The sequence below is a fragment of the Engystomops pustulosus genome, chromosome 2, assembly GCF_040894005.1.
Source record: "Engystomops pustulosus chromosome 2, aEngPut4.maternal, whole genome shotgun sequence".
In the NCBI taxonomy this organism is placed as follows: domain Eukaryota; kingdom Metazoa; phylum Chordata; class Amphibia; order Anura; family Leptodactylidae; genus Engystomops; species Engystomops pustulosus.
In genome coordinates, this window is record NC_092412.1 from 185,272,735 (window position 1) to 185,294,946 (window position 22,212).

At 42.4% G+C, this 22,212-nt stretch overlaps 1 protein-coding gene across 1 annotated transcript; it reads right to left on the reverse strand.

Annotated features, from left to right (window-relative positions):
- Positions 1 to 1,337: 1,337 nt before the first annotated feature.
- On the reverse strand, positions 1,338 to 10,041 carry GUCA1A (guanylate cyclase activator 1A). The gene is made up of 4 exons (XM_072137591.1): positions 9,527 to 10,041; positions 6,100 to 6,249; positions 5,918 to 6,008; positions 1,338 to 3,977 (listed from the first exon to the last, which is right to left on the reverse strand). Exons 1-4 carry the CDS (start codon positions 9,722 to 9,724, stop codon positions 3,799 to 3,801), a joined length of 618 nt encoding a protein of 205 aa, XP_071993692.1. The 5' UTR covers positions 9,725 to 10,041; the 3' UTR covers positions 1,338 to 3,798.
- Positions 10,042 to 22,212: the final 12,171 nt, after the last annotated feature.

Here is a 22,212-nt window from a genome sequence, read left to right on the forward strand (position 1 = left end):
AGGAATAATCTGCCTGTAAGTTGTACTTGATGTTATGGAGATGTATTTGTAATTGGATTTCTAGATGGAGATATGTAAGTAGCTTTTTAGCAAAAAATTCCAGTCGTTCTGATTCGCCTTCTTTCTCTCAAAACTTTTCTTAATAAGTTGCTTGGTTCTTTTGAAACACGTTGAAAGGAGAAGTGTCCTTCGGACCGACCTGTAGTGTGAGAGATGTCACTCTTCCGGTACTGCATGCGGAGACTAGCCGCCGGCTGGGGAAGTCCCGCCTTAGTGAACAGTAAAAGCAAGTTTACTGTGGAAGTTCATGTGTAAATTTTTGTTGCTTTATCACCTTTTTGTGTCTCTACATGGCACCTGTGACATTCTGTGACTTTATAAAGAAAATAATTTTCTTATGTGTGGTTTTTACATTTTTTGGTGGAAGTAAGTGGGTTATCCCCATAGAGGTACCAGTGAGGGCACTCATATTTTCCAACTTTTTTGCACCAGTAATACCTATATTTTGTTATGATTATAAATTACACCTGGCCATTACATATATTTAATGTTGGAAAAGTGTGTATAATATAAAGTTGTATAGTGTTTATATGTCTGTAGTTTATACTACTGAATGCTAATCTTCTTTGGCCATGCTTCAAACTTAACCTCACCTCTGTGAGAGATGTAATCCAATGGCAATGGATTTTTCTTGATCGGATTTCTTTACTTCCCAAATTAGAATCCTAAATAGGAAGGCAGGGGCACAAAAGGGTAAAGGCATCAACAAAGGTCAGGCAAACTTTTATGCCCTGGATATTCTTAGTACAGGGATTCAATATTAAACCTAATGATTACAATGAGCCACTCTGATGCCAGAGATAGAAATAAGTGATGCCCTAATGTTTCCTGAAAAGAAAGCAACATACTGATGTCAGTGATAGGAAATGTGCTGTCTGTATTGTTATCTACAGAGTGTACCGTCACCATTGGTTAATACATGTTTTAATAATACTACCTTGGAAAGCTGTTATGCCCTTTTGCTAGTTATAGTGGAAAAAAATTAATTATTTTTCCCACTCTAATCAACAACAATGTGAGGGAATTACCCTTCTGTACATGGAACTCTGGTTGGAATGTAAGTGAATGGAAGACCTTCCATTATAGAAGAGCGTAATGAAAGGCTCTACTACAGATTTCATATGGATATGATATGAATATTGGTGTGATCATAACTATACACTTTTAGACCATTAACCTTACATATTACTTTATTTCTCAAAATTTTTATTTTCATGCAAGTTTTATTACATGTAGAACCTAATTCATCATCTATTAAATAAAAGAAAACCGAAATATAAGAGACAATGAGAACTTTATTGTTTGCATATAACAGAGGTTTTTAGAGTTTACCATACATCCTGACTGTAACACATGAAATGAAGTATTGGTCATTCACAAAAATGCAGATATGTCCGCAGCTAAACAAATTAATCCCTAATCTTTGCTATGAACATCTAGAGCGTCTCAATCATTTTATTTAGGTGACAAGTTTTTATCCTATTCTCTAACACATTGATGTTAATCTGCTTTGGTGAGCAATTATGGTTGGACCAAAATTTTTATCAACATATCTCTCACCATTGTCCATACCCGCAAATCATAATGGCCTTGAGACACATGTATTACACGTGACACCATCATCTGACGCTGCAAAGCAGATCAAAAACTCCAAAATGAGCCGTAATTAAATTGATCCCAAAATTTCTATAAAAGATGTTTTGTCTGTTCTGGAAAATGTCTTCCAAAACTGCTAACAGGTTCCAAGAACAATTCAAACCCTAATCGGTTTGCCAAATTGCAATCGGGAAGTTGTTGCAGGCTGTCAGGAAGGTTGCGAGACACTCCCGAGGTCTGTAATATCCAATTAACAGGAGGAACACCAACAGTGAAGCATGTATTCTGCTGCTGGCCCTTAGGTCATTCTGTCTCTGGCCTTGAACTACAAATAATGACATAATAATGATACCTACATAATAATGATACCTCCACTCTGGATGAAAATCTGTTCCAAATATAAAGCAAAATCATAAAGTGTAGTAATAAAACAAAATTCCTAAAGGAAATCTGCCACAGGGAATCTTTTGGAAATATTCCCCATGGTTGATTCCCTGTTCCTGCAGCAACTGCATCCCGTTTCTCACTAATTCTTGGATGTAGCTGCTGAAGAAATAAAGTGTAATCCTTATATACGCAAATTAATTTCATAGGCCTTCGCCCCCAGAGCTTTCTGAGACCTGCCTCTACGCGCTCCAGCCTGTCTTCTCGCGTGTCACCGGCAGCAATCAAGCTCTGTGCGACACGCCAACTGCTGGGGAGCTACTGTGCTGAGCTTCCCTGGCACCAGACGCATCGCTGACAGCGGAACAGGAGCTACTGTGCTTACACAGAGCTCGATTACTGCCAAAGACGTGCCAGAAGAACGGACTACAGCGAGTAGAGAGCTGTCTGAGGCTACTCCACGCCCCCAGTAGCCTCTAAAACTAATTAGCATATTTAAGGATATCACTTATTTCTGCAGTAGCTGCATCAAATAATTAGAAAAAAATAGAATGCAGCTGCTGCAGAAAAAAAAGCAGATTCCAGATGGTAAATTTCCTTTAATACATATGTTTATTTATGTATTTCCCAGCCTTATACCACATAATAATGTCAAGAGATATAAAAATTACACAGCACAGACAATATAACAATAAAATTGGTTGAACATGCTAGTGTTGGCCGACTAATCAACTGGTACTAGCAGTGTAGTTAAACCAATAGAACATAATTTATATTAAATATACGACATATATAAAATATATGACAGAGCTGCTACAGGAAACCTCATATCCGGTAATAGGGTGAGTATCGGATGAGAGAAATACGATATGAAGAGGAAAAAATCAGGCTGATACCACGCTGCTCAATAATACACAATGTTTAATTTATAAATCTGATGGACAACGCGATTCGGAAGCGGACTGCCTCCTTCGTCCGGTCTGATAGCACAATCTCTTGTTCTCTCTTTAAATGGTTTGTTCCAGATGAGTAAGAAGTTATGCTGATCCGTAACCGGGCAGACTTTGAGATTTTCAAAGTGCGAACCAATAATAAATATATAGGAGATTGCGAGCTGAAACGCATTGTCCATCAGATTTATGAATTAATCTGTTGTGTATTATCGCGCACCGCGGTATCACCCTGATTTTTTCCTCTTATCGTATTATACCACATAACACTGATATAAGTATCTTATACCAGTGTATGTACAATACATTTCTCCAATACCTACAAGGTATATAACATACTTCCATCCACTGTAATTTCATCAATATATCCTGTCTGTCATAGTGCCATAACCGCCCTAAGAAATACATAGTGAACCAGATGCTTGTATGTATCCTGGAGTGTGCCAAAATGAATAGCAACATATTCAGGTCAAAGATACAATGAGATGAATTAATGGGGGATGTTGATAAGCCATGATTTTCAGTCATCTGCTAAATCATATTGTACAATTGACCCTGTATTGGAAGTATGAAGTATTGACTAATACTGATGACCAGGATCCAAGATCCCTATTAAGTATAGCCCCAGTAATGAATTCTAAATCTTTTATGTAATTTTAGGACTGAAAGTAAGGTTGTGAAGATGTTTACCCACAGTGCCAGGTGGGGTAGAAAATCTGAAATGATCGATGTGGGCATGTCATAGGCAAAGTCCACAGAAAAAAAGGGATGAAAAGGTAATGGAAACACAGACAATATGTCTTCTAACTCAGGGAAGAGAGTCCACAGTTGTGATTTCCTTACAAGGCCTTTCCTTGATGTCCATCCTTTTACCATCATTCTGAATCATATGGACTATGTGCTTCAGGTCTAAACTGCGGGTCAGAACCTCCAGCAGAAGCTCATCTTTCTGTACTCCTTCCATAAATTCCTCCAGCGATAACTCACCTAGGAATGAAACAGACACAAATGATAGAATAATACATTTATAAAGAAGTTCCCCAGCTCTCTATGCAAACTACATTTCAAATGGATTTGTGTTGCAGCAGTAACAAGGGGATAAGTTGCCAAGAGTATAACTCAGCTTTTAACATGCTGATATAAACCTAATGTCCTAAATGAATGCATCATATATAGAGGAGAATACTTAAAATGATTCTATGCCCTGGGAATTACTACCTGGTAGACACCAGTTTTTGTAATTGACTAACTTGAGAAATACATATTTTCTATAGGTTTCTGGAATGTAAAGTGTAAAAATGTTTAGCATGTACAAAATAAGGATACTTTCACACAGTCAATTTACATCAGTGTGTGAAGCCAAGATATGGAACCTCTAAAGAGAAAGGAAAAGCTCTGTATCTCTTCATTGTTCTAAGCCAACTACTGGTTTTGGCTAAAAAATACTGATGCACAATAATGGCAGTGTAAAAGTGCCCAAAAATTGAGATAAAGGGCATTACTATCTGAATACTTCTCCAAGGTTTTGCTCCCACAGAATGTATCTGTTCTAATAAAATATGTATTGTTAAAGAGGACCAGTCTCCCTGACTAAACCCTTTAGGAGCTGCTTACTACCTAGCCTTTCCCCAGTAATAGCAGTGTTAAACTGCTAGCTTTATTGGAACATACCGATAAAGCTAGCAAACTCTGCACTGCCATAACTCTCAGGCAGTTCAAGGGAGGCGGTGACTGTTGTATGAAGTCTGGCAGTCACCGCCGGTCTATGGTGTGGGAGGGCCGGCAGTGACCGCTGTAAGCTTGGTCCGGCATTCCGAGGGCTATGTAGTGCAGTGTTTACTAGCTTTATTGTTTTGTTCTGATAAAGCTAGAGATTTAACATTGCTATTACTGGGGACGAGCTGTTAATGTCTGTTAATTCATTTATTTATATATATTGATTCATTCACAATTTGAGCCATGACATTCTACATCTGTTATTCATAATCAAGTTTACTTAATGACTTAAAGGGGTTTTCCCACAAAAAAAGTTAGGGCCTGACTTGCTGATCGGCAAGGATCTCAGTGATCAAGACCCCCACAGATCACGAGGGGGTCCGATGTACCTCTGTTGGGCGGCTGGTCTATGCTGCCAAGTTCATCTCTTTGGAGCTGACGGAGATCGACAAAGCGCCATGCTCGACAATTTAAAAGATTAAATTAATGTAAGCACATTTTTTATTATTTTTGTACCTTTGTATTCTACTTTACAGGTTTGTTACACTCCACTGTCAGATTTTGTTTTCATGTAAGTAAATATATAGCTTTACATACTGCTCCATGTACTGTATTTTTCTGCAGGATATGTTTGTGTTATAAAACACTGGGGCACATTTACTTACCCAGTCCCTTGGAGTTCCCGAAAGTGCATTGTCCGTCCGGAATGCACTGTGCTGCGATTCACTAAGCTTGTGCGCCCGATTTCCTGCATCTAATGCTTCCCCGCTCAGGTCCGCCGGAGTTCACCATCTTCCTCCCGGTGCATGTAAGTGGTTGGCTCGCGACGCAATTTTTAAGTTAAATTCCGCGGTTTGTCCGAATCCTCCCCCCCCCCCCCGATTTCTGTCTCATAAAAACCGACGCGATTGCGTCAAAATCCGATTATGTGCGCCAAAAACCCCTTTTAAATCCCTGCCCCAGCATTACAAAATGGAAATTGTCGGGATGTCCGACGAAAGTGTGGTCCACAGGGCCCTTAGTAAATTAGCCCCATTATATCTGTTATTTGTAGTAAGTTGTAGGAGTTTGACATCTAGTGGAAAGCTCTGGTAGTTACAAGAAGCAACACCAAAGCAACTCAGCTAATTCTATTATGTTAGGAAATAACACAGGACTAAAAAGACCTTATATAAAGTAGTCTTAAAATAATGAAAAAAAAGATAACTCACCATCACCATTAATATCAATTTTGTCAAAAACCATATCTGTGAATTCCTCTGCGGTCATCTCATCGTTACATCTGTTAATAGCTCTGATAGCCTACAAAATAAAACAGCAGGTTTAGTTTATATTTAGATGTAGAGAACATAGTGATATAATGTGTAAAAGGGAAAAGGATGACCATTCTCACCTTTATTATATTGAGAAGTTCTCCTCTGTCTATGCAGCCGTTCCCATCCACATCATAAAGCTTAAAGTACCAGCGCAACTTCTGCTCCACTTTGCCTTTAAGGACTAAACTCAAGGCTGCTACATATTCCATAAAATCCATGTAGCCATCCTGTAAAAAAGAATATTTTAGAACATAAAACATTTTTAACCTTATTTATTATAGTATAACACTAACCAGAGGTCATTTTGTTACATTCTATGAATACTAGTACTTTTCTTTGCCTTGTAACTTGTAATTTTCTCTAAAATACAGATAATCAGGTAAAGTTTCTCTGGAAAGCTTATAAAGTGCCCACACAATACTGCTTTTACTTGGGGGTGAGCTGGGAGGTGGTAGAGTCTGTATACTTGTGGGGTGGGGGGATTTAATTGTCTTGGGGATATTTAACTTGATGGTGTTTTTTCAGCTTAAGGTTTGAAGATTATAGCAGATTTATCATGCCAAGCGTGATTAAAACCTGGCACACCCAGGGCCTTATTTCTGTCTAAGCACCTAGGGCGTCAAGGAAGAGTGGTGGCCCCGTGGGGGAGGGGAGAGTTTAAAATGTTTTAAAAAAAAAATTAATGGGAGCTGCAGAAGGGAGAATATGGGATGCTGTGTGGCATACATGTAATGACGTCACCACCACAGCCAATGCCTGTGCAGCCTCTTTTTATGGCCTGTGTAACTGTTACGCTGACCACGACCAGGACCTGCAGCAGCTGCCGCTCCGGTTGTGATGTCACTGCTGCGCCTCTGTATACATACAGTTTGCAGGTGAAGGGGGGCACAACAAGGTTTTGAGGCCCCACAGTGCCACAGCTCAGATAACCCTTTTAACTATGGAGGGCGCTGTATATAGTGGGTCGGTAGCTTAGGGTTTGTAGGACCAAGTTTAGTTGCGTCTAGGTTCCTGGTGATTACAGTCACACGCTGCGCTTGAATTACATTAAGGAACACTATTTATGTGCAGTGGCATCGCATGTGCGCAGAACACATTCCTGATGGCAAGTGTTTCACTGTAAGTGCAGATGAGATCTGGAGAAACTCCCCCGCACTGTTCTAGAATTGTCTTTGTAAATGTAATTCAAGTGCAGAGTGTGAACACAGCCGGAGGTTGCATTCTGATGATGCGTTTGCAATTCAAATGCATTGAGCAAAACGCATCAGACACATATGTGCTATGTAAGTAGCAACATGTGTTCTGTATTTTAACATTTAAGGGGTTGTCGGATGGGGCCTAACTTGCTGATTGGTGGGTGTCCCGTTGCTCCCATCTCTAAAGAGCTGATGGAGATAGCCGAGCGCCATACTTGCTCCATTTATAGTGATGACTAACAATCTCACACACATGCTGCTACTAAATGTATTTACATGCGATTAAGTATTTTGCCCAATGCATTTCAAAACACAATGCAAAAGCATCATGTGAATACAGCCTGAAGCAGTTTTTGAATCTAATGCTTACAGTGGATCATTGGCGACGGTCCAGCACTGATCTCTTCTAGTAATATGCTGGGGCTCATGGGGTGTTGGTGTTGATAGGGGTCGTAATAGGTGGCCAATAGGGGGCGTAAGCACTGAGAGTGCCTAGGGCAGCATAAACACTAAATATGGCCAAGGGCACGCCGCGAGGCATGCAAATATTTGGAATTTTTACATTTTTAATAGTGTTGATGCTGTTTGATGACAATTATGTGACAATTTTTATATTAAGACTGTGAATTTTCCTTAAAATTATCTATAAATCTGCTCCATAGCAACATTGTAACTGTACGTTGCTAATTATCATCAGCCTGCACAGTGTGTAAAATATAGGCCGTAACCTGGTCATTTTAGAAGTTGGGGAGGCTTTATATACCTACATGCTGTGTACATGGCAGACAGTGATTTATTATTATTTACTTTAGTCTTTTCCTTCCTTCTTAACTAGCTGTTAGCTCACATCACTAGCTTCATACCGCAGATAAATCTCTGCCAGGCTGATGTCTACATGCAGTAGTGTTGTGAACTAACTGCTAGTTAAGAAGGAGTCATTTGGTTAAACTCTAAAAAAAGGCTAAACAGGCTCAAGTTTCTTAGTAACATACACATACAGACTTACTTTAAACTTTACAGACATTTGTAATGGAACATTATGCACAGCCTTACATTAAAATGTATGATATAAACATCCCCAGCCCTGACACAAAGCTAACCAGAAAATATGATTGAAATGGCACTTACACTTTAAGCACGGCACTAGCATTCTGCTATAAGACCACAGGGTGGCGCTGTTATGAGACCAAATTATAGTTCTAACTTGCTGCTTACTGTGACAGGACAGACAATTTTAATAAATGTTAATTGTGACAAATTTATATGTCTACAATTTTCTATATAAAAATATAATGACTATTGTTTGTTTACTGTACAAAAAAGTTATTGATTTATTCTATGTATAAAAAGAATGCAATATATTTGCAAAATTAAAATTGGCCAAAATATTATCATTGATTTACACGGATTGGATTCATATGTATTGAAAAAATAATCCCACTATGCTTCACTGGATGCAGTATTCTTCTACTGTATTTGCTCCATTCATACTACAGTTTTGCCAGTGCAAAGGTGGGAAGTACTGGCCATCTGACCTACTGTGGCGTTGCAGAGTTCTGGAGCACTGACCATGTGTGCCAATGCATAGTTCTGGAGTGCGGATCCCATGGGATAGTGCAAAATTGTGGATTTCTGTGGAAAGTGGCAATTCACAATACTGGACGTCTGACCGTCTTTGTTAGTGCAAAGTTTTGGACTCTCTGTGGCAGTGCACAGCTCTGGACCTCTGACCCTCTGTGGCAGTGCACAGCTCTGGACCTCTGACCCTCTGTGGCAGTGCACAGCTCTGGACCCCTGACCCTCTGTGGCAGTGCACAGTTCTGGACCTCTGACCCTCTGTGGCAGTGCACAGTTCTGGACCTCTGACCCTCTGTGGCAGTGCACAGCTCTGGACCTCTGACCCTCTGTGGCAGTGCAAAGTTCTGGACCTCTGACCCTCTGTGGCAGTGCACAGTTCTGGACCTCTGACCCTCTGTGGCAGTGCACAGTTCTGGACCTCTGACCCTCTGTGGCAGTGCACAGTTCTGGACCTCTGACCCTCTGTGGCAGTGCACAGTTCTGGACCTCTGACCCTCTGTGGCAGTGCACAGTTCTGGACCTCTGACCCTCTGTGGCAGTGCACAGTTCTGGACCTCTGACCCTCTGTAGAAGTGCACACATTTGATCCTTTGACCTTCTTCAGCACTAAACTGGGATCTTTAGCTCTCATCTAATTATAAATACTGTACTGTATTAATCTGGCTTTTCCTTATCTGTACTGTACTGAAACCAGACAATAGTGTATAGGTAGAAGGAATAGACACGTTACCTTGTTAAAGTCAAATGTGTCAAACATTTGTTCAATGTATTGGTTAGATGCTGGACTAAGATTCTTGAGTCCAAAAAACTGCTTGAATTCATGCTGGGTCAACTGCCCAGATGGACACTCCGTCATGAACTTTTTATACCATCGATGAATTTCTGTCGAGCTTAGTTCTTCGACTGCTTTTCCATCCATATTCCCCATTTTGTAACAATAAAGAGTTGTTGCTATTTATCCGTGTATAAAATGCAGTTCCCACAAATATCCAAAGTCTTCAGTAATTTATCCAAAAATAAAGATATATGTCCTTTAAGAGTCTTCAATATATGAGATCCTACAGATACAAGGAGTCCAGTGTCTGTTCTTCAAAGGTCTGAGTGAAAAGACATTCAATAATAGAAAAACTTCAATTAAAGAACCACACAATTCCACTGCTGACCAATCACAGAGCTTCTCAGAGGGGTAACCCCTCGTGTCTCTGCAGGTGGAATTCCACAAGTAAAAAAACAAATACACCCCCTCTTAACAAGCTATGTTTAGTGATTAAGAAAGAACAAGATTACAGAAGGAGGTGGTTTAGGATGCCCCTGAAGGGATTTGTAATCTTCTAATCTCAGATCAGGCTCTGACATTGTCCTGACCTATGAGCACTCTAACAATAGCATTGCTTCATTTTTTTTACTTATAATTATTGTAAAATTAATAATTTTAATGGCAATTAATTAATTGCTTATTTCTGAGGTTAAAAGCTACTTGTCAAATGCACCATTATTTGAATACTTTACACATAAAATACAGTGGAGACACTAAAAAAGTAAATGGTTTGATACAGTGGGTAATGTAAGTTTAGAGTGCATCCTATCTAAAAGCAGAGGGGGCCTCATGTTCAGGGAGATAGTTATTGATCATATGGGAGTATCTATAACCTTTTAATGGCAGCCCTTTTCATTTTTTGTTATAATTTCATACAGTTTGAATTTTGACATTTTTAAAAAATGTTTTATATATTATTTTGTCCCTGTAGGGTCTTTCAGTTCTAGAGGGCCTGACTTGCATAAACAACACCCCCTCCGGCACTCCTTGTATGAGTAATAAATTCTGGCTTATGGTACAGGGGAGTCCTGTGATGTTCACGGCTTTAGTCAGGGACTTGTATAGTTCCCTTATTGCATGCAGGTCAGGCTGTACAACTTTCCACACTGGTGGCGTGCAATGGCTGTGTCCAATGGCTGGTTTTAGTGCAAGATAGACTTCCTTTGTTGCAAGGATATGAACTAGACATCAGCAGGTAAATATTATTGTACTTGTATCAACTCTGCTGCATCAGCAGCACAATTAAGTGTCTTATCAAAACAAACCAAATCAGGAAAGATCAAAGAGAAAAAAACCCAGAACCAAGGATAGAGCCTATATTTTTAGAGTTAACAAATCAGTCTCTAGGAAGCTGCCAATCCTAAACCAATCTTTAGGACAGCCTGCATTTCACCAGGTGATAATTAGAGATGGGCGAATCGATGCTAAAGATTCTACATTCGTTTAGAATGTAGAATCTGAAGTTTACAGTGATGCGTGGGAACGAATTTCAATTTCCCCCCTCTTTATTAGCAAAATGGCCCACGAGCACAACGTGTTACATAGGGCAGAGAACTCTGGGATAAAGAAAGGAACATGGGGGTAGTGATCCTCACTGTTTGGCGGTAGTGTTCCTCACTGTATGGAGGCAGTGTCCCTCACTGGATGGAGGTAGTGTTCCTCACTGGATGGAGGTAGTGTTCCTCACTCTATGGCTGTAGTGTTCCTCACTCTATGGCGGTAGTGTTCCTCACTCTATGGCGGTAGTGTTCCTCACTCTATGGCGGTAGTGTTCCTCACTCTATGGCGGTAGTGTTCCTCACTCTATGGCGGTAGTGTTCCTCACTCTATGGCGGTAGTGTTCCTCACTCTATGGCGGTAGTGTTCCTCACTCTATGGCGGTAGTGTTCCTCACTCTATGGCGGTAGTGTTCCTCACTCTATGGCGGTAGTGTTCCTCACTCTATGGCGGTAGTGTTCCTCACTCTATGGCGGTAGTGTTCCTCACTCTATGGCTGTAGCGTTCCTCACTGTATGGCTGTAGCGTTCCTCACTGTATGGCGGTAGCGTTCCTCACTGTATGGCGGTAGCGTTCCTCACTGTATGGCGGTAGCGTTCCTCACTGTATGGCGGTAGTGTTCCTCACTCTATGGCTGTAGTGTTCCTCACTGTATGGCGGTAGTGCCCTCACAGTATGGGGGTAGTGTTCCTCACAGTATGGGGGTAGTGTTCCTCACTGTATGGCGGTAGTGTTCCTCACTGTATGGCGGTAGTGTTCCTCACTGTATGGAGGTAGTGTCCCTCACTGTATGGAGGTAGTGTCCCTCACTGTATGGAGGTAGTGTTCTTCACTGTATGGAGGTAGTGTCCCTCACTGGATGGAGGTAGTGTTCCTCACTGAATGGGGGTAGTGTTCCTCACTGTATGGCGGTAGTGTTCCTCACTGTATGGGGGTAGTGTTCCTCACTGTATGGGGGTAGTGTTCCTCACTCTATGGCTGTAGTGTTCCTCACTCTATGGCTGTAGTGTTCCTCACTGTATGGCGGTAGTGTTCCTCACTGTATGGCGGTAGTGTTCCTCACTGTATGGTGGTAGTGTTCCTCACTCTATGGCTGTAGTGTTCCTCACTGTATGGCGGTAGTGCTCCTCACTGTATGGGGGTAGTGCTCCTCACTGTATGGCGGGAGTGTCCCTCACTGTATGGCGGGAGTGTCCCTCACTGTATGGGGGTAGTGTTCCTCATTGTATGGCAGTTTTATTCCTCGCTGTATGGTGGTAGTATTCCTCACTGTATGGGGGTAGTGTTCCTCACTCTATGGCTGTAGTGTTCCTCACTCTATGGCGGTAGTGTTCCTCACTGTATGGCGGTAGTGTTCCTCACTGTATGGGGGTAGTGCTCCTCACTGTATGGGGGTAGTGCTCCTGACTGTATGGGGGTAGTGTCCCTCACTGTATGGGGGTAGTGTTCCTCACTGTATTGCGGGAGTGTCCCTCACTGTATGGCGGTAGTGTTCCTCACTGTATGGGGGTAGTGTTCCTCACTGTATGGGGGTAGTGTTCCTCAATGTATGGTGGTAGTGTTCCTCACTGAATGGCGGTTGTGTCCCTCACTGTATGGGGGTAGTGTTCCTCACTGTATGGGGGTAGTGTCCCTCACTGTATGGCTGTATTTTTAACTGTATGGAGGTAGTGAAGCTCACTGTATGGCTGTAGTGTTCCTCACTGTATGGGGGTAGTGTTCCTCATTGTATGGAGGTAGTATTCCTCACTGTATGGTGGTACTGTTCCTCACTGTATGGAGGTAGTATTCCTCACTGTATGGCGGTAGTGCCCTCACAGTATGGGGGTAGTGTTCCTCACTGTATGGCGGTAGTGTTCCTCACTGTATGGAGGTAGTGTTCCTCACTGTATGGAGGTAGTGTCCCTCACTGTATGGAGGTAGTGTCCCTCATTGTATGGAGGTAGTGTCCCTCACTGTATGGAGGTAGTGTTCCTCACTGTATGGCGGTAGTGCTCCTCACTGTATGGCGGTAGCATTCCTCACTGTATGGTGGTAGTGCCCTCATTGTATGGGGGTAGTGTTCCTCACTCTATGGAGGTAGTGTTCTTCACTGTATGGAGGTAGTGTCCCTCACTGGATGGAGGTAGTGTTCCTCACTGAATGGGGGTAGTGTTCCTCACTGTATGGCGGTAGTGTTCCTCACTGTATGGCTGTAGTGTTCCTCACTGTATGGCTGTAGTGTTCCTCACTCTATGGCTGTAGTGTTCCTCACTCTATGGCTGTAGTGTTCCTCACTGTATGGCGGTAGTGTTCCTCACTGTATGGCGGTAGTGTTCCTCACTCTATGGCGGTAGTGTTCCTCACTGTATGGCGGTAGTGTTCCTCACTGTATGGTGGTAGTGTTCCTCACTCTATGGCTGTAGTGTTCCTCACTCTATGGCGGTAGTGCTCCTCACTGTATGGGGGTAGTGCTCCTCACTGTATGGCGGGAGTGTCCCTCACTGTATGGCGGGAGTGTTCCTCACTGTATGGGGGTAGTGTTCCTCACTCTATGGCTGTAGTGTTCCTCACTCTATGGCGGTAGTGTTCCTCACTGTATGGCGGTAGTGTTCCTCACTGTATGGGGGTAGTGCTCCTCACTGTATGGGGGTAGTGCTCCTCACTGTATGGGGGTAGTGTCCCTCACTGTATGGGGGTAGTGTTCCTCACTGTATTGCGGGAGTGTCCCTCACTCTATGGCAGAAGTGTTCCTCACTGTATGGGGGTAGTGTTCCTCACTCTATGGCGGTAGTGTTCCTCAATGTATGGTGGTAGTGTTCCTCACTGAATGGCGGTTGTGTCCCTCACTGTATGGGGGTAGTGTTCCTCACTGTATGGGGGTAGTGTCCCTCACTGTATGGCTGTATTTTTAACTGTATGGAGGTAGTGAAGCTCACTGTATGGCTGTAGTGTTCTTCACTGTATGGGGGTAGTGTTCCTCACTGTATGGCGGTAGTGTTCCTCCCTGTTATGGGGGTAGTGTTCCTCACTCTATGGAGGTAGTGTTCCTCACTGTAGGGAGGTAGTGTTCCTCACTGTATGGCTTTAGTGTTTCTCACTGTATGGAGGTAGCGGCCCTCACTGTACGGCGGTAGCATCCCTCAATGTATGGCGGTAGCATCCCTCATTGTATGGCGGTAGCGTTCCTCACTGTATGGGGGAAGTGGTCCTCACTGTATGGCAGTAGTGTTCCTCACTGTGTAAGGGTAGTGTTCCTCACTGTGTAAGGGTAGTGTCCCTCACTGTGTAAGGGTAGTGTCCCTCACTGTATGGCGGTAGTGTTCCTCACTGTATGGTAGTAGTGTTCCTCACTGTATGTCGGTAGTGTTCCTCACTGTATGGGGGTAGTGTCCCTCATTGTATGGTAGTAGTATTCCTCACTGTATGGGGGTAGTGTCCCTCACTGTGTAAGGGTAGTGTTCCTCACTGTATGGCGGTAGTGTTCCTCACTGTATGGTAGTAGTGTTCCTCACTGTATGTCGGTAGTGTTCCTCACTGTATGGGGGTAGTGTCCCTCATTGTATGGTAGTAGTATTCCTCACTGTATGGGGGTAGTGTTCCTCACTGTATGGGGGTAGTGCCCCTCACTGTATGGCGGTAGTGTCTCTCACTGTATGGCTGTATTTTTAACTGTATGGAGGTAGTGAAGCTCACTGTATGGGGGTAGTGTTCCTCACTGTATGGGGGTAGTGTTCCTCACTGTATTGGGGTAGTTTTCCTCACTGTATGGGGGTAGTGTCCCTTACTGTGTGGTGGTAGTGTCCCTCACTGTATGGCGGTAGTGTCTCTCACTGTATGGCGCTAGTGCCCCTCACTGTATGGCGCTAGTGCCCCTACCTGTATGGCGCTAGTGCCCCTCACTGTATGGCGCTAGTGTCCCTCATACAGGTACATGCGCTGCCAACTGCCACCGATCTGCGGGTTAACAGCACGTGAGCCTTCTTCATGCACCCGCACCCAGCATGTGATGTACCGTTATATCACATGCCGTGATTCCATTCGACCCGAATTTTCTCTAAAAATTCAGCAAACCGGGTCAAATCGAATTTACATAAATTTGCCCATCTCTATTGATAATAATATAAAAATCATTACAGCATGCCTATTAAATACGTTACACTCAATATACCCATATTGCATACTAGGTGGTGCTGTCGTTACACACATATGCAGCCTAAATTAGCGTAAAATCTAGATATTATATAGAGATTACAAAGACTGCAATTCTATAGATTACAAAAATGGGTCCCTGAGTTATAGATCACAACAAGTTGATCAGGACTACAGTGTCCACTCCAATAAAATCACTAGGGATAGAATTTAATAATTTCTGAGGAACGTGTCTGAGGAAGTGTCCCCTGAAATGTCACATGATGCGTCAGAATCTTCGCATGGAACTCAGCCTCGTTTTAAGCCTTCAAGTTCTCTGAAACGCTGTATGTTGGGTTAAGGATATATTCATATGGAAGGAATTGTGGTTTAATAACTGAGTATAACAAATGCCAGGGTGGTGTATGCACACCGATCTGGAATCGTGGAAACTGGTTTGAATTTTATGAATGTTCTCTGCACGTATATGCGGATTATTGAAAATACATTGTGAAGATACAAAAGAAAATTGATGTATGTGTAATCTATTTTTACTGCTTATTATGTGCCTAAGGAAATTGAGGAAACCCCAATTGGAATACTTCTGTGCCGTTAAATCAAACACTGCTTTTGTCACTTAGAGCATTTAGCAACAATCCTAACTCCAGGACTTTACACTTACAACATACTGCAATGCTGAAGTATGGTCTAGGAAAACATGCAAATAAGTTATCCAGGTTAGTATAAGGAAAGCCATGCCTCTTTTAGCTACCTTGTAAGGCAGCTCCCTTTACATCAAACAACTTTAAGGAAGCCTTATGACATGATGCGGGATTAAAACCAAACCAGTATATCTATTCCAGAAGGAACAGACTCCAAACTGTAGACAGCGCTGTTTTGACCTGGTTTGGTCTCTTTAGTACGAGGTAGCTAAAAGGCATGGTTTTCCTTATCCCATCCTTGGAAACTTATTTGCTTGTTTTCCCATTATCCCCATATAGGAGCGTCAATGGCTATAAGTCTCCAAGGCGTGTGGAGACTTATTTGTCAGTCTTTGTAAGGAGAACTCTTACTTCCCAAAGTATGGTCTAGTAATTTATAATAAATAGACTGCCAAGGATATCTACATGGCAGGATGAAGGGGGTGTGCATACATTTCTTGACTCCCTTAATCAGGTGGAAATGCGAAGGACACGGGACATCATAGGAAGTCATGAGTTCTGCTGCTGTGGACTACAGAGAAACTTTTCCATGATAAGTATTGTACCCTATTAAACCAAAGAAGCAATATTTATACTGTATCTATATATATGACATGGAAATGGAATTAAATTACATTATAAATATATAACTAATGTATTTAAATAATGCTGGGGATGTATGTAGTGATTACTGGGGGCAGTATATAGATAATGCTTGGGGCTGTATATAGATAATATTAGGGGGACTGTATATAGTGATTACTGGGGGCTATATATATTTATTGTTAGGGGGCTGTATATAGTTATTGGTGAGGGACTGTATATAGTGATTACTGGGGGCTATATATATTTATTGTTAGGGGGCTGTATATAGTTATTGTAAGAGGGCTGTATATAGGGATTACTGTGGGGATATATATAGTGATTACTGGGGGGCTGTATATGGTTATTGCTAGGAGGCTGTTTATATTTATTGGTGGGGGGCTGTATATAGTGATTACTGGGGGGGGCTGTATATAGTTATTGCTGGGGAATTTATAAAGTGATTACTGGGGGCTGTATAGAGTTATTTCTGGGGGGCTGAATATAGTGATTACTGAGGGCTGTACATAGTTATTGTTAAGGGAATATATATAGTTATTGCTGGGCGGCTGTATATATCGATTGCTGCACCCTGTCTGGAATACATCCTGTGGGGCACCTCCACCAGTTTTTGCACCCCATTCCGGCCCTGTCCATAGGCTTCTGTGTGCTCCCACTAAGCATACACATCGCTCAGCAGAATTGAGCAGGAACTTGCCGCATCTTCCGCCCTATTTTTTCACAGCATAAGTGACAGGATTCAGAGGTAGTGGACCCACTGGACCATTGCAGACGATGGCGTAAGCTGATACCTTGAAACAGGTTCACCAGAGCATGTGGAGCGACCTGGTGGTACCACGCCGCAGCAAGTCCAATCTGCTTTGCTGCGGCGTGGTACCACCAGGTCGCTCCACATGTTCAATTTTGTCCACGGTGGTGGCCATGGCAAGGTACCGAGTCGTGAGGCAGAATCGTGGTCAGGGACAGGCAGGAAGTCAAAAAAGTCAGCACAGGATCAAGGTCAGGAGCAAGGCAAAACATCAAGGCTGGCAGCAGAGTAGCAAAATCAGGGATGGAACCGAGGTCACAACAGTAAATCAGCATAAACGCACAGGGCAAGGAATACTCTCTCAATGCCATGAGAGCACAAAGATCCAGAGGGGCATAAGGGAAGAGGCTGGCTATCTATTAAATTACAACGTGGCCAGCGCCAATTAGCGCCCTTTAAATCTTGTAGAGCCGACGTGGGCGCACACTAGGAGACGGGGACGCACGCACCGGACAGCAGGAACCGCAGCTGGATCGTGGGGAGGTGAGTGACACTGAGGAGCACACAGGGGAGCAAGGGTGCGCCTGTGACCCGAGACATGGGTCGTAGGGGCATCCGTGAAAGTAAGGCCAAGTGTACAACCGTGTGCAGCTCATGGAAACATGGGCTCCTCTTCCAGGTGTGCGATCCGTGGGATCGGCCAGCATTTCCACGGTCTGCACACAATTGTGTGCTTTTGGCCGAAGACATATACAGTACTGTGCAGACTGAGGGAAAAAAATTGACTTACATACCCTTCCATACATTACTTGGATTCAGGTGGTATTTGCTTCATCTGTGTGAAGTTAATGATTTTTTTTGCCTACAAGGTTTTAATAATAGTGTGGCCTGCTTTCAATTAAAAATAATCGGGATGGTTCAGGTATATTTGGGCAGTAATTTTAATAAGGTACCCTGCAGACAGATGTCAACTAAATTTCAATGTTATAACAGGAGGGCATTTATCAAGGCCAGTTTTTCGTACATTGGGGCCAGTACCGGAGCCGTTACCTGGTCATAAATTAGGTTCATGGCTCCTATATCCCATGTAACGTTTTAGAAGTTGTATGTAACATTTAACTCTACATTAATAGTAAAGGTTTCCCAATATCTGTGGCTAGTCTAATTGGGTATAGGCCCTATAAATTTGTGTTTTAAGATTTCTGTTTTTTACAGCAGCAGAGAATGAACAATGGTGGAACAAACCATGACAACAAATCACAGACTATTAAAGTCTGACACCAATTATGGTGTAGGGGCATATTTTTATTACATATGCAAATTTTATCTACAATTATCCAATTCTGTTTTACTCTGATACACATTATTCACATGCAAAGCACCTGTACTGCGCAGTTACTTAGAAAGCCAGCGCTATGATAGTCTGATAAAAGTAGTTTACATGAAAGAGGATTAATCTCCTTAACAGTATGATCCAAGGGTCAGCAAGCTCTTCACTAGATTGCATAGGTATTTTAATCCTGTTGAACCTTGATTCCCATGACTAATCATTTATACTGTAAGTGGACTCTTCATCTATGTATAAGCCCTAATTTGTTGTCTTATTTGGACATGCACTCATGCACAGTTACTGTATGGAAATAACGGGAAATTAATTTAAAGCAAATCCACAATCCGGATCTCAAGGACTTCATGTATATCGGTATTTATAGGACATTTTGGATTAAATATACCATGGGCCCAGGTCTTTTCCCCAAACCTTGGTCACTTCTTTCCGCAGTGTAGTCTTGCCAAGTTGTGTTACGTCTTTGACCCCTCCACTGCAACTACAGCACAGTGGTCTTGATTCTTCCACCATACGGGGGCAGGGGTGATTGCCCCGAGTTCCACCAGGAGTAAATGGAGGGCACCGGCCAGCTTCTTTTGAGCCACTCACTCCCCCTTCTCAGTAAACAGGTAGCCCCTTCACACTGCCATAAAAAATGTAACTCATTACTCACCTTACACTCCTTTTCTCCCCTTTTATTTTGTAGCAGGTCTGGCAGCGCTAGCTCCGTAATGAGTTAATATTATTTTATGGCAGTGTGCTGTAGCTACCTGTAAACTGGGAAAGGGGGGTGAGGGTGCGGAGTCTATATATAAATTGGGGGGGGGGGGGTTGGGGCTACCTGTATACTAAGGGGGGAGTGTGCTGGGGCTACTTATCTGTATACTGGTGAGGGGGAAATGTGCTGGGGCTACCTATATACTGGGAGGGTGTGCTGTGGCTACCTATGTAAATACTGGGGGCGTGTGCTAGGGCTACCTAAGTAAATACTGGGGGCAGGGGCACTGTATGTGTTAGAATTAATTCGGGTGAACATTGGATAAGATAAGCTAACTTAGAGGCTTAGTGCTGCATATACTATAATCCATACATAAATGCATGTCTCTAATATTTTTCATTTGGTGGTGGGGCTGCTTATGCTAAAATTTGGGCACATGTTTTTTCGCCCTGTATGACAAATCACCTAGAAACTACTCTGGTCTTGATAAATACCGATTAGCATAGAATGGTGATGGAACCTGTACGCCTCCACATCATCGAAGTACTACCGGCTACTAGGCAAGTAATGATGTAGACAAAAAAAGAATAGAATAGAAAGGCATAGAATTTAAAAGGTTATTGGGGCAGATTTATCAAGCTGTTGAAAGTCAGAATATTTATAGTTGCCCATGGCAACCAATCACATTTCAGATTTCATTTTAAAGGGGAGCTGTGATTGGTTGCCATGAGCAACTAGAAATATTCTGACAGCTTGATAAATCTGACCCAATGAGTTTACTGTGCACATTGCATAAGATAACAGGTTAGGAGTAGCATGTTAATGTTTTAGGAATGAAATACTATTTAGACAAGTAAAAAGTATTATAACAAAGATACAAAGAAACATGTTATGTATGCAAGGTCACAGACATTACTTAACTTGTTAAAGGAAATGTATCACTTTCTGACATAGCATTGTGTAGGACATTTTATAAGTTTATGACTTTTGTGTAGTTTAATTTTGTGTACAAAATTTATATTTGTATAAATGAGCTTTCCGATGCTTGTAAAGGGCTATGCACAATAATATATTTACTTGTAGCTGAGTTTGGCAGTGGAAGACTCCCTTTATCGCACCTCTATCTCAACTCTAAATACTATTATTTTTTTGGATTTTAGCCAGATTTTTGTGATGCTTTTATCACACCCACATATCCTTTAATCTTAGAATTGACTAAGGGGCAATGCTGTTTTTTGGCCACTAGTCCCATACTGTTATTACAGATCATTGTGTTACCCTACAGTATCTTAAAAAGGACCTGTCACCCTAAAAAAAAGAGCACTTGTAGTAAGCAGCTCCTAGCGCTACCCCATTTTTAGCAGTGTTTAACTGCTAGCTTTATTGGAACCCTCTGATAAAGCTAGCAGACACTGCAGCACCGTAGCCCCAGAACACCAGACCGAGCTTACAGTGGTCAGGCATGTTCATGAGGGGGCAGTCCAAAGAGGCGGTGACTGCTGCAAGAAGCCCGGCAGTCTCTGCCGGCATATGGAGTGGCGGTCTGGGGAAGAAGCAGTTCCTCGGACCACCCCTTCATGAATATGCTGGACCACTGTAAGCTGCAGTGTCTGCTAGCGTTATCCAATAAAGCTAGCGGTTTAACACTACTAAAAATGAATTAGGTCTAGGAGCTGCTTACTTTAGTAAGCAGTGTGTTTTTTAGGGCAACAGGTCCTAATTAAGTAATGTTAGTGGATTTGGTTGCCACAAACATGACCTTGAGTCACAAACCATTCTAGTTGTGAACACTTGGGACGTACTGCAACCCTATTACTTTGGTGTTGCAATATTTGGACAGGAATCACTTTGTAGCCCCAGCCTAATAGTGACCTAGCTTTCACTTACTAGTACTATCTTTTCTTACATTTCTGACGATACAGGAAATGGATGTAAAAGCAAATCAAATATAGCTGATAAAATATGTGCTTAAAGGGATATATTACTGTTTAGACTATACAATTGTCATACAGCATTCTGAAAGACAGACATAATATCACTACAGGCACTGAACTGTACAAAAATCCAGACAAGGAGGGTCATGAAATAAGTCAATGAGGTTTCTTTTCAAGTATTATGACTTCTCAAGCATGCTGAAATGCCACTTCCAAATTACATTCATGTTTGTATGTAAGTGTGAAACAGCCACTGATGGTAACCTTCACAACGCATGGATGGAAAATCGTCATACTTCATGGTAATTGCTTCCTACTACAAAATAAAGTTCCTGCTACAAGACTATGAAAAAAAATAAGAAGAAATGCAAAGAGACACGCTGTATGGAAATTCATATTCACTTTAAATAAATCTGACACCCAAGAAGAGCACAGCATATGATAGTGCTGGCCAGAATAGCACTATTAAATAGTATAGAGCAGGTCACATATAAGAAAAGAGTATCAAAATTATGTGCAGGCTCAAAAGAGCCAATCAAGTAGCAAGAATAATCAAATCAAAAACAAAAGAATTACAAGTTACTTATGCAGCTTAAATGGTCTAGCCAGTCTGAGGGAGCAGGGGATAAACGCAACGCGTATTGCCACCCAAAGTGGCTAGCTCAGGGCTGCAGACACATTGGGGCAGATTTACTTACCTGGTCCATTCGCGATCCAGTGGCGCGTTCCCTGCGGTGGATTCGGGTCCGGCCGGGATTCACTAAGGTAGTTCCTCCGATGTCCACCAGGCGGCGCTGCTGCGCTGAAGAGCATCGGAATGCACTGGAATACACCAAGCCGGGCTGAGTGAAGGAAAGTGCAAGCTCCGCAACACATTTTTTGTTTTAAATGTGGCGGTTTTTCCGAATCCGTCGGGTTTTCGTTCGGCCACGCCCTCCGATTTCCGTCACGTGCATACCAG